The 13,269-nt window shown below is 38.7% G+C and overlaps 1 protein-coding gene across 15 annotated transcripts in view; it reads right to left on the minus strand.

Annotated features, from left to right (window-relative positions):
- rgmb (repulsive guidance molecule BMP co-receptor b) overlaps window positions 1-13,269 on the minus strand; it is a 164,965-nt gene that overhangs the window by 7,785 nt on the left and 143,911 nt on the right. For 14 of the 15 annotated variants that reach the window (XM_059644733.1, XM_048527501.2, XM_048527504.2 and 11 more), the window contains one exon: window positions 7,001-7,038. In XM_059644733.1, coding sequence (XP_059500716.1) covers window positions 7,001-7,038 — 38 coding nt within the window. Of the gene's footprint in view, window positions 1-7,000; window positions 7,039-7,357; window positions 7,568-13,269 lie in introns of those variants that run through there. The other variant, XM_048527507.2, reaches the window with a different exon arrangement.

Raw genomic sequence — 13,269 nt, forward strand, 5'->3', positions numbered from 1 at the left:
TTACAGTTCCCACTGTCTCATCAACTGGACAGCTACAGTTTGTTTTATTATTAAAAAGAATTCAATTTGCAACCAGAATTTCAAAACGTCACTCATTTGTAAGTCGAATATACTGTTTCAATACCACAAACATTGCCTTTAAAAACTATTCGTCATTGCATTCTAATACCTCACCATGGTGCCTGCAGTTATGGTGAGGAACTATATAAGCTGGCTGATTGATAAGATTGTGAAAAAAACTATCATTGCATGAAGACAGTTACCTAGAAGCCTAACTTATTTTCCATGGCACCATACGCTAGGCTCCTAGGTCTGCCTGGTTTTGTCTGAAGTGAAGGAACAGGATTTAGTCTCAGTCATATTCTTGAAAACATAATCTAGGTTGATACATTAGTACAGTTTCAAAAATATCATTCAGGTGAGATATTAAATCAAAGCTTTATCTGCTTATTTAAATAATTTAAAAATTTGCATATTAAAAATGTATAACCATATCTGAAGAGGAGTCCTGGTGCCCTGGACAACATTGCTTCTGAGCTACCACCACTAAATATAAGTTATCTGTAAGATCTAAGCATGACAATAGTGGGAAGGTGTTCAAAAAGATACTGAGACACCATTTATTCACATTTGGAAGCAAATGGATTTGTTAGTGATGGGCAGCATGGGTTTGTGCCAGGAAGGTCATGTTTCACCGGCTTGAGTGAGTTTTTTTGAGGAGGTGACAAGAATGATTGATAAGGGAAGGGTAGCGGATATTGTCTACATTGACTTTAGTAAAGCATCTGATAAGGTTTACCTCATGGCAGGCTGGTGCAAAAGGTAGAGTCTCGAGATCTGGGAGGAGCTAGTTAGATAGATACAAAACTGGCTTGGTCATAGAAGGCAGAATAACAACAGAAGGGTGCTTTTTGTAATGGAAATCAGTAACTAATGGTGTTCTGCAGGGATCAGTGATGGGACCTTTGTTTGTAATATATAAATCATATGGAGGAATATGTAGGTGGTCTGATTAGTAAGTTTGCAGATAATACCAAAATTGGTAAAGTTGGAGACAGTGAGGAGAATTATCAAAAGGATATAGTGAGATATAGATAGATTGAAAGATTGCAGATGTGGGTAGCGAAATAGCAGATTAAATTTAATCCAGACAAATGCAAGCTGATACATTTTGGAAGATCAAATTCAGGTGTGAATTCTACAATAAATGGCAGAATCCTTAGGAGCACTGACATACAGAGAAATCTGGGTGTACAAGAATACAGTTCCCTAAAAGTGGCAACTCAGCTGGATAAGATGGTAAAGGCGGCTCACAGCCCGCTTGCCTTCATTGGCCCAGACATGAATACAAAAGTTGGCAAGTTATATTACAGCTGTAACAAACTTTAGTTAGGCCACATTTGGAGTACTGTGTGCGGTTCTGGTTGCCACACTACCAGAAGGACATGGATGCTCTGGAGAGTGTACAGGAGGTATACTAGGATGTTGCCTGGACTGGAGGGTTTTAGATATGAGGAGAGGTTGGATAAACTTGGATTATTTTCACTGGAAAGACAGAGGCTAAAATTATGAGAGGCATAGATGGGGTAGACAGTCAGAGGCGTTTTCCAAGGGTGGAAAGATTGACTAAAAAAGGAACAGTTTCAAAGTGAGAGGGGGAAAGTTTAGGGGAGAAGGGCAGGGAAATTTTTTTTTGCACAGTGTGGTGGGGACCAGGAACGCAATGCCAGTGGAGGTGGTAGAGGAAACAGGCATGTTAGCAATGTTTAAGACTTATATTGGTAGATACAAACAGGAGGCGAATAGGGGGACAGAAACTGCGCATAGGCAATAAGTAGCGGAATTCGGCACAGGCTTGGTGGGCCGAAGGGCTTGTCCCTGTGCTGTATTGCATTGTATTGTACGTACAAATTGGTGGTTAGATTTATCTACCAAACAAGTGCTGCACTTCAAAGCAATTTATGTATGTGAAGTGTCTTGAAATCTTAATTATGGAAGTCATGACAAAAGATTCTACAATTGCACATTGTTTCTTACAAGTATCTTCATATGGGTGTATGTGCATGCGCACGTAAATGTTATAATGTTCAAGGAAAGGAATACTGGTGTTTGAAAATATATTCACTCACTTTCAGGTAATTTTTATCATAAGCTGGATGTGGCAACATCTTTCTTTACTCTTTCCAATAAATGTGTCATTAGACTAGAATCTCTACTGGACTGGGCAAGATTGTTAATTTTCCTTGACAATTTTATCAACCTTCATTCTGGAGAATGAAGTGTTATCACAACCACATTGGAACTATCCACTCCAAATTGATAGGATCATTACATCTTCAAGTGACAACTTTCATTCCATTGATCCTAGCTGAATATAAAAGCAGGTTACTGAATCAGAAATAATGGGAACTGCAGATGCTGGAGAATCCAAGATAACAAAGTGTGGGGCTGGATGAACACAGCAGGCCAAGCAGCATCTGCTCCCAAGATGCTGCTTGGCCTACTGAATCAGAAAGGTGATCAATATTAATAATGGGCTATGTTTTCTTTTCCAAACAGTCCCCTTTCATTCTGATCCCATTTCTCTGATTGCCAGCAGTAAGTCCAACCTGTCGTAATCATATGCAGTGAAAAAGTCCCATTTTTCCAACATCTCTCACGGCCTACTGAAAATTACATACACATAGAAGCAGGAGCCCCCTCCACCAAAACAGTTTCTATTTGACTTCAATAAACTTAACAGTTTTATTGAAAGTCACATTTCCAAATAAGTCTCAATGTCATGTCAGCACTAGGAACCAGTCGTTGTGCATACATCAAATGCTATAGTGTTGTATTTGGAAAGAATCTCTGGCACTTAAGCAGTCAGTTATCAGGGGTTATAGCAGGAGCCTTTCTTTATGAATCACGCCTACTTGGTATTTCACTCACACTATATGTTTAACTAGACAGAAATTCAAAATTTTGTATTGCTGGAGGTTATTGCAATGGTATAAACAAACAAATGAATTTCTCAAATCACCTTCTGGTTGAAGCAACCATATAAAAACTAATGGAACGGTTTTAATAATTCAGTATTTTGTTCCCTGATGAACATTAAAAATCTGTTAGATATTAGATTCTCTAGAATGTTCGAATACCATGAGTGAAATATCAACTGTCAGCACTGTAATATGAAAGAGTTCTGTGCTATTGGGCATTCCTGTGGAAATTCTTGGAGCTGTTAAAGCACTGGAACATTTGAGGCTCTCAAACATTGAAATGTGTTTTTTTTCCATTAAAACTCCACAACTGCCTCTTCCAAAATTAAATACACTTTGAAACCAACCTCATAAAGAGCAAGAGTTCAGATTAGAAGTAGAGCCCTGAGAACAATAGCTGGGGAAGGGAGGTGTGGGAAAACAGAGTGGGAGATGTTCTGATGACTTCATGACCTTTGTAAGTTCCTAACAAAACCTAGGTTCGTATGAACTGAAACTAAAGGTCTAAGGGGTTTTTTCATGTTTTAAATAAAAATATCACCATCTATGAGGCAATTGTCGAACAATTTTACCTGAACATGATCCATGTGTCAACTGTGCTGATATCCTGATATAATATCAACTGTGCATAGAATATGAATTGGGCCAGGTTATTAGGTGAAAAAAAAAGTTTCAGTGGAAGGGAAAGACCTTTGCCAATCTCCTTATCTACGCCCCTCACGATTTTATAAGCCTTTATAACGTCACCCCTCAACCTCCTATGATCCAGTGGAAAAAGTTCCAGCTTATCCAGCCTTTCCATATAATTCAAACCCTCGATCCCGGTAAATCTTTTCTGTACCGTCTCCAATTTAATAATATCCTTCACAGAGCGATCAGAACTGTATTCCAAAAGTGGTCTCACCGGCATCCTGTCAACCTCAATACAACATCCCAACTCCAAAAGTCAATGGTTTGAGCAAAGAAGGCAAGTGTGCTGAACACCTTCTTAACTACCGTCTACCTGTGATGCAACTTTCAATGAAAGTTACCAGTTGCCAAGGTTACCTGAACCACTAGGGCCCTCTGTTCTACAACACACTCCAAGGCACTACCTTTTACAGTGTAAATCCTACCCTTGTTTGTTTTATCAAAATGCAACACCTTGCATTTATCTAAATTAAACTCCATCTGCTACTTCTCAGCCCATTGGCCTAACTGATCAAGATCCCATCGTAATCTTAGATAACCTTCCTCACTGTCGAGTATACCACCAATTTTGGTGTCATCCATAAACTAACTAACATGCTTCCTGTACTGTATTCTCATTCAAATTGTTTATTTAAATGACAAACAACAGTGGACCCAGCACTAATCCCTGTGGAACACCACTGGTCACTGGCCTCCAGTCAGAAAAACAATCCTCCAAGACTACACTGTTGTCTTCCAACAAGTCAATTTTGTATCCAAGTGGCAAGCTCTCCTTGAATCCCATGTGATCTAACTTTAGCAGCCACATACCATGTGGAACCTTGTTAAAGGCCTTTCTAAAGCAATTTAAATAACATCTACTACTCGGCCCTCACCTATTTTCTTGACTACATCCTCAAAAAAACCTGAATCGTGTTTGAAAGACACAATTTCCCATGTACAAAGCCATACTGACCATCCCAAATCAAGGACAGTACTGTCCTTGCTCCTCCAAATGCGTGTAAATCCAGTCTGTCAGAATTCCCTCCAATAACTCACCCACAAGTGATGTCAGACTCACTCATCTACAGGTGTCAGGTTTCCCTTGCAGCTTTTCATAAATAAAGGCACAACAATAGCCACCCTCCATTCCTCTGGCACCTCACTTGTGGCTTTAGATGATACAAGTATCTGCTAGGGCCCTACAGTTGCTTTCACAGCTTCTCACAATGTCCTTGGGTACACTTGATCAGGTCCTGGAGATTTACCTACCTTTAAAGAATTCCAGCACCTCCTTTTCTGTAATCCTTGTAGAAGATAGTGGTCATATGTTTGGAAGATCTTGTCTCAACTAGTCTAATCTGCAACATACCTTGTTCTTCAAAAGATATACTATAATCCACCTTTGTATGTAGAGGTGCATCTGAGCCCAGAACTAATTTTTGCTCGATTCATTCTAGCCAGGGTTGCCTCAATGAGTAATTTCCCAAATGTATGTGTTCAGAAAATTGCTCCAACGTAGATATATGTCCTACTCAACTTCATAACAGCCGAGATAGCTCAAGATAGAATTTCATAATTCTCAAAATTTTTACCTAAATTTTTTTGGAAATGTTATTTCTCCATAACCAAATACATAGTTCTATCCAATCCTGTCAGTTCATTTATATCTCGTTAATATAATCACATCAATACATCTGGCCCAAGATAACAACTTACTGACAAATTATTTCTAAAATGTTGACCTATTAAAGTTTGCGCAATGTGCCTTTTTCTCCAACTCCTCTCCCTATTTTAACAGGCATCCCTTCATCGTGATCAAAAAGGAGGGGTAATTCCTAGACAGGTCTACCATTTAGCTACTCACCATTTCCATTTATGTTACCACTTATCAGGACAAATTGCAAGAATATCAATTCAAAAAGGAGAAAAATTACAGTAATACTATCATTCCTTCTCCGCCAACTCTGATACCCTGTCTTAAATTAACTGTACATTTCTTTAATTAGACAGTTAAAGAAACAAAGCCATTATATTTTTCCCTCATCACAAGCTCCATAATCTTGCTATCAGTTCCAACTTCCTCTTCAGTCGATAGATCAGGGTGAACTAGTCTATTTAAATTTAACAATTTTGAACATGAGCAGAGTGTTCAATCGTTTGTCCCTTCCATTATAGACCACCTATTTCCATCTCTTTCTTTGGCTCAGCTTTTTCCTGCCTCCCGCTTTTGCTCACCCTCTCCTTTGAATTGGGGATGTAAGATAGAAAATATCTGAAGGAGAGGCGATAACAGTATGAAATTATACAGTGCCTTTGACATAGAAAATCATTCAAGGGTCTTCAGTCGAAGACAAAAATGTATGCTGAGCCACTGGAAGAAGTGTCTAGGTCATGAATCCTTAAAATTGAACCTAGAAGGCTGAAAGCTTGTGTGTCGGTAAAGGAATTTACACACATGGGCAATGATCTTAAATTAGAGACATTGCAGATCAACTAGGATTGGGATTAAGGTCAAGGAGGTCTTGATCCAGTAAAGATACAAGCAGCAGATATTTATGTAAACTGACAATTACAAAACATGATAGATGGGAGACTGAGCAGAAAAGCAGTGAAGTCTGCAACTGGCAATGGAATTACTAGGAGTTTTGGCAATGGATGATCTGTGGTGGGGGCAGAGGGACAGGCAGTTAATGTTGCAGAAGTGAAAATAAGTGGTTGTTGCAAGGGAGAGGATACAGGACTGAGAATTGCTCATATTTCTCTACTTCTGCCCCATTCTGAACCCAAGTAAGAGAGAAAGGAGACAAAATATCTTGTTGAATATGGCAGTTAACTAAAGATTTAATTTTAAACTGGTTGCTACCTTGCACAGTTTCTTATAGGCATGCCAAAAAAAGGTGGAATCATTTCATATCATTGACATTGTTTTAAATCAACAACCATGTATGAGAGATGAATTATCACATAAATATTTAATTATTTTCAATTGTCTTATATATCATTTCTGTATATATAATTTTACACAATTTGTTTGCAGAGAGCATCCACATACAACAAGTTTAGGTTTCATGAGCTCCAATTGGCAAAGTTATGAATCTGCACGCAGTGTTCTGAGTGTATCTACAAGATAAAATGTCAGACAAATGTATTGATTTTCAAAAGCTAAAATAATATTTACATGAAGAGAGAGCAACAACACATACAGTTAAAATCCTATAGCCTCAGTTAACAAAAGTGGATATATTAGTGTCTCTCCATACTTCACACAGAAAAACAACGATGAAACAAAATAGTGATGAGTTGCTTTGTTCCCTCTAAACAGCAAATGGGAGAAAAAAGAAACTTACCAGAAAATGCTTCTGAGCTCCGCAGTGCTTTTAATCATCTGAAACATAACACAGGAGACATTCATTTCACTCAGATTAAAAAAAGCACTTCCTTTGACAGAATGATGGTTCACACATCACTAGGCAACAAAGCTCATCTGTAATACAAATTAGCAGTTTCTGCTTCAGGATTGGTACAAAATTAAGGATGCTCTTCAACCAGCAGCATAATTCTTTAATAATCCATAAAAACTGCATTTTTCCCTTTAGCAGACCTCAGTAAATTTAAAATGCTAATTTGATTCGCTGTTTAGCAGTACTAACAAATTAAAATCTGTTAAGCAAAGGTTATCAGCATTTCCATTCTTTGTGACTTACAGAGCATGAATCCTATCTATCAGTTTCCAGCCAAGTTAAGGATGCTTGTTCTTGACTATGAGCTATCTTTCTATTCTCCAATAAATTACACAAAGACTTCTTTCAGCCTTGTGTCAAACAGCTCCCAGTGTATTCCTACATTTATGATCAGTTCACTTGTCGAAGGCAGCATATCAAATGTCTTCACACAGGCTTAGCTTCAGCCAACATGGACAATTTATAATATTACCAAAGGATCAGAGCACACACTTCATATTAAAAAAAACTCTCACCTAGATTTTCAAAACAATATAACGCAGTACACATAAACAGAACAGTTATCCAACACGGATCTTCTTGCTTTGCTAAATATACAACAAATGGCTTGCCTTTATTCCCCTTTGAAAGGCATTAACTTAGCTAAGGTACATTTACACAAAACATTAGTCACCTTTGGTTTACCTTTTGAGAATGAGATGGGGAAGGGATGGGTGGGGGATTAGGGAGACAGAGGCGGAGGCGGGCGGGGGGAGGAGAAGAGAGAAGGAGAGGGAGGGAGGGTGAAGGGAAGGCAGGGTAGAGGAGGAGGAGAGTGGGTGGGAGAGAAGAAAGTAGTGGTGAGAAGGGGGGGAGAGAAGAGAAGGAGGAGAGGGAGGGATAGGAGAGAAGAGGGGGGGACAGGGAGAGGAACTGTGGTGGGTAGTGGGGTTTTGAGGGAGGGGGGGGGGAAGAGAGAAGAGCGAAGGGCCGTGGGAGAGAAGACTGGGGTGAAGGGGGAGGTTAAAAGGGAGGATGACGGGGGAGAGCGAAGGAAAGGGAGAGCGAGAGAGCACTTTTCTCAGAATTTGGGGCAGCATTCCTCATCTTTTTTCGACCAGGAAAAGTTTGATTAAAAACTAACAATAGCAATTCTAACCTCTATTTCACGCCACTTTCCTGAGCCATGGCAAACCTGGCTGGCAAGTGTTAAACGAAATCAGACTCCCAGTTGAACCACCCACTGGAGACCTGACTTAGAGAGGTTAATGAAGTGCACTACACTTGCAGAGGGATGACTACAAAGGATTTTGCCTATCTCTGCAAAATGGCAATTCTATTAACAGGTTGGGAACATAAATACTATCATTTCAGGGCATATACATGGCAAAACATGGGCCACATACACAGCAGATTAAGGATAGGCATGTACATGCTAGATTATGGAACATGTACATGGTATATGGATAGTCATGTCAACAGCAGGCTGGGGCAGTACAGGCAACAGGTTTGGAGGCATGTAGTCAGTGTGTTAGGATATGTGACTAGTGCAGAAAAACATTACTACATACAATCATGCTTAGCTGTATCTTGTAACGTCCACAGGGGCAGGCCCAGTATGGGCTGTATATTGTCCGTCAACAAAAAGTCACAAATAGTATGCACATTATAAAAGGTTATGGTACAGACTATCTTCTCAACAGATACACAGATGTAGATCATGGAGGCCATTTCATTTAATTCTCAGTAAGAGATGAATTTGCTGTTAGACAGAAGACAGCAACAGAAGTTAAGGTCATGTGGCATAAGCTGAATTGCTATTGTACCATGTGGTTAGACAGGCAATGACACAAGGTTTATTATATTGCAAGGTGTAGGAAACGACAACTTGCAAAACAAAAAAAAAATACTGCATTTACACTTCAGCCACAAATCACCTTTTTGACAGCCACTCATTGTGGCCATTGCACCAAAGTGCATAATTCTGACCTGCATGTTCAAGGTCTTGCCACAAAAATTGCAGACTTTGTTGAATTAGAGAGAGGGAAAAAAAAACAGCATTGTAAATCTTTTCGGGGATCAAGTGCACTCCCTCTAAAAATACAAACTCAAGGTTTTGCCTCCAAACACTTGGTCAGTAAATGAAGAACTCAGATTAGGAAAGCATAAGGGTTGATCCAGACCCACAGTGAACCAGGTGGTCTCAGTAACAGGCACTACAACTGGCTTCACCATCTCTTCGCTAAGAGGAGCTGGGATGGGGAAGAGTGTGGAGTATGCAGTCATGTAGGTGATTGAGGGAATAAAGTCATCATTCCTGCTCTTGTTCACTACATAAAAATGAAGAAAGCTGAAGGAACTCTTGCAGAACATCAAGACAGGAAAATTAGTAATTATGGGCCTAAAGTTGTTGCTGATCCTCAGAATATCCAGTATTAATGTCAGGTCAACTCTGAACCTCTGAGGGATGAGCACAATCTCCATTCCACATTGCTTCCTGTGTCATGTTGACTAAAAATCTGTCATTAAACCCATTGAATACACATTGTCTGTAGAGCAACAGAGTCAATTCCATTCTGCTGCTCTATCCCCCGAATCCTATCCAGTTGCCTTTTGAAATCATTGATTGCTTCCATCTCCACCATACTCATTGACAGTGCACTTCAGGACATAATTTAACTCACTGGGTAAATATATTCTTCCTTATATTCCACCCCCATCCTCCCTGAATCTCTTATCCAAACATCTAACCGTAAGCCCTCATCTTCATAACACCAGCTAATGGGAGCAGCTTTTATCTATCTTACCTAAACCTCTCATAACCTTGTACATCTCCATCAAATCTCCACTGAATCAATGTTGCTCCACGGAGAATTTAGTTTTTCCAACCTAACCTAACAGCCAAAAATCACTCATCCTTGATATTACTTAGGAAGTTTCCTCTGCATCATCTTAAAGAACTTTAACACCTTTCCTAAATTGTAGTGTCTAGAACCGAATGTAACATTCTGACTGTGGCCTAACAGCAACAGGATGGCCAGAAAGTAGAAACTGATTATCTTCCACCTTACTGAGTTGCAGCATGCACAAAGTAACAGATTCTGACTCAGGACTAATCACTTTGGGAACAAAGCCATTTCACTCTCCAATCGTTTGACGTGATTGTCAGAGTACATAGCAACGCCAGGGTAACATTCAGCCTTGTAAAATTCATGCCTAGAAAACCAAGCAAAGACCATTTCCAATGACAGAATCTAACTACTTCCCTTTGACTTTCAGTGGATCATCAAATCCATCCAGTCTCACCCACTCAGCAGAAAATGTGTTCACTCCACTACTTAAATGCTGTAGCTACTTAGGAAAGTCAAATGCTAGTTATTCCAGCAAGTAGCTAACTTCCTGACTCATCAAAGCCATCCCACCTTTAATAGGCCAGTGATGGAACATGTTTCACATGCTTTAACGAAGCCATGGCAATGGTCAGGAAATTTCACACCATCCGGAATAAAGATGCTTGTTTGACTTGCAGCCATCAAATGCAACTCCCAGTTTCTTGATCAATGTTTATTCATCAAACAACATCAATTAAAACAGATTACCACAATGTTCTAATTGCTGTCTATGGGACCTTGTGAAGCATAATTGGTTGATGCAATTCCCACATTACAATAGTGACTACACTTCAAAAATACACAGAATTGCAACAAAACCTGTTGAGACATCATTATGTCATAAAAGGCTAGAAAAGCAAGTTAATTTCTTTTCCATTAAGAATAGTTTAATCAGATGCTTCTGTCGCTAATATATATATGTAAGAAAAGCACATAAGTGCTTTCTATAATATTATGCAATATAGCTTTTACATGAATATAACACTGATAATGCACTGATTTGAGTTTTCATAGAGATGCTAGGTTCAAAGGGAATCCAGGTTGAAGAACTGAAGTGATAATATTTTAAAATGACCCTGACATGTGCCCTGTGAATCTGGTCACCACAGTATGATTTATTTTACATCTCAGCAATTTTCATGCAATCTTGAGAAACTTATGTAAGAGAAATGGACTATCATGACAGGAGCTACTTTTAATTCAAATGTATGTATTATTTAAAGGGCACTGTGTATATTTGAACCTTTATTCAAATACGACCTAACTGATTTAGAAGTTCACTTTTCTTACTTGCCAACGTTATCAAGCAAACTCCAATCTCCCTACAACATTATCTTCCCTGATAAATTCCTGTAATTTTCACTAAAATTACTTACAAGCATTTATAATTATTTTCACAGTGATATGAAATAAACAGTATCACTAGTCTAGGCAAAGGTTGCTTAGCAACCCCATAAACAGCTCTTAATTAAACTTTTATTCTGATTGAAGCAAGTGTGAAACAAAACTAAAATTACAGAACTGGTCTTGTTTTAGAGTTCACATTGCATATGTACTGCTGTGCACTCTGAAAGATGCTCAGTATAAAACATCCAACAATCAAACTGGTTTCCTCTCATTTTGTTTGGAGGGTAATTAACTACAAACTATATAATATTTACAGTTTTATTTCAACTGTGGTAGGTTGTAAAGCAAGAATGAAAGCTCAAATAAATTCGACCCAACATCCATGTCTGTTTTTCTTATGATTATTCAACACGGGTACAATTATAACTTTTAAAAGGTATTCAAATGGGCATAGGAGTAGGAACGGTTCAGAGGGATATTGGCCAAATGCTGGCAAATGGGACTAGGTCAGATTGGGATGTCTGATCGACATGGATGAATTAGACTACAGGGTCTCTTTCAGTGTTTTATGACTCTACCTGATTGAGCAGATACAATATATTACCGATGAAAGGAATTAGAAGATTGATTGCAAGAACTCCTTGAATTCTTCAGTAGGAATGAAGATTCAAAAGCCAATGCATTCTTGCCAGTGGTCAGCATTTCATGCAAATTGGTTTATTGGGAGCATGTTCAGCAAATCAGTACTTGATGACATAGATCCGTGAAACTGTGCCATCCTCTACATACTCATCCTGCTACTCTCCTATGTATTCTATTCCACCTATCCGTGTTCTTGAGCACTGTTTTCCAGCGATGTAAACTGAAGGCCGAATCATTGCTCTAGTGTGCAGTATAAAGAGGCAGCATTTGATATCAGTGGTGCTGGAAAGTCCTTATGAGAAACAGAACTGATTTATTGCCTTACTCAAACAATTTGCTACAGTCAGGGAAGGAAAGAATGTAAAAAAAAATGTCATGGAGGAGGTTTGTATGGAGAGAATGTAAAGGAGAACAAAGTTGGGTGAGAAAATGCAAGGCAAGGAAATGAAAACGTAGAGGGAAACTGTGCAGAAAATTCATTGGAAGTGCAGCAAGGTAGAACGTGAGCAGCTGTTTTACTAATCAATAATGCAGACTTGGGAGTGTACAGCCAGGATTTCTGGGGTATGCCATCTCAATCTCTGGGGTATACTATTTAAATCAGTGCTTGCATCATTGTGTTAAGACAGTATTTGCTTTGCATGGTTGGGATCATCTGTTCGTAAAATTGGGCTGATTGGTTTATAAGGTGATGGTTCTTTGAATAGTACAATTGGAATCATTGTTGGATTTTATGGCTAAGATCATTTTTAGCACTGCACATTTTGAATCATGGTTTCTTAGCACAGCAGAGGTATTCGGCCTGTCATCTGGATATTACAAATGGGATAATAATTTGCTTTCTACATTGTTTCATTTGTACAGTTAGGATAATTTGGTTTTCATGGTAGAAATGATTGTTTTAGTCACAGGTTTATTTTGTACAGGAAGGTCCTGGTTTGGATTGTACAATTTGCGCTCTACAGTAAAGCTAAAGTGGCACTTGCTAAATGGCAAGTACCAGAATTTGGGTAAAAGAAACAACCACGTAAGTATTTGCAAGGTCAACAGAAACTTTATTATTCTTCCTGGAAATGTTTATACAGCCTGTCTTAGCAACTTTTGACCATGGGGTTTAATTTTTTTTGTTATTAATGGCATTCTCTCACATTCAGTCAGTTTGCTCCTAGCTTAAATTTCAACTCAGGCCAGCAATTTTCCAACAAACAAAATATGTTTTCAACAAATTTTAAACAGAGAAGGAAAGAAAGAAGTATTTACTTATTTTTATGACTTGCATAGAAATAAAATCCAGCA

Source organism: Stegostoma tigrinum, chromosome 3 (assembly GCF_030684315.1).
Source record: "Stegostoma tigrinum isolate sSteTig4 chromosome 3, sSteTig4.hap1, whole genome shotgun sequence".
In the NCBI taxonomy this organism is placed as follows: domain Eukaryota; kingdom Metazoa; phylum Chordata; class Chondrichthyes; order Orectolobiformes; family Stegostomatidae; genus Stegostoma; species Stegostoma tigrinum.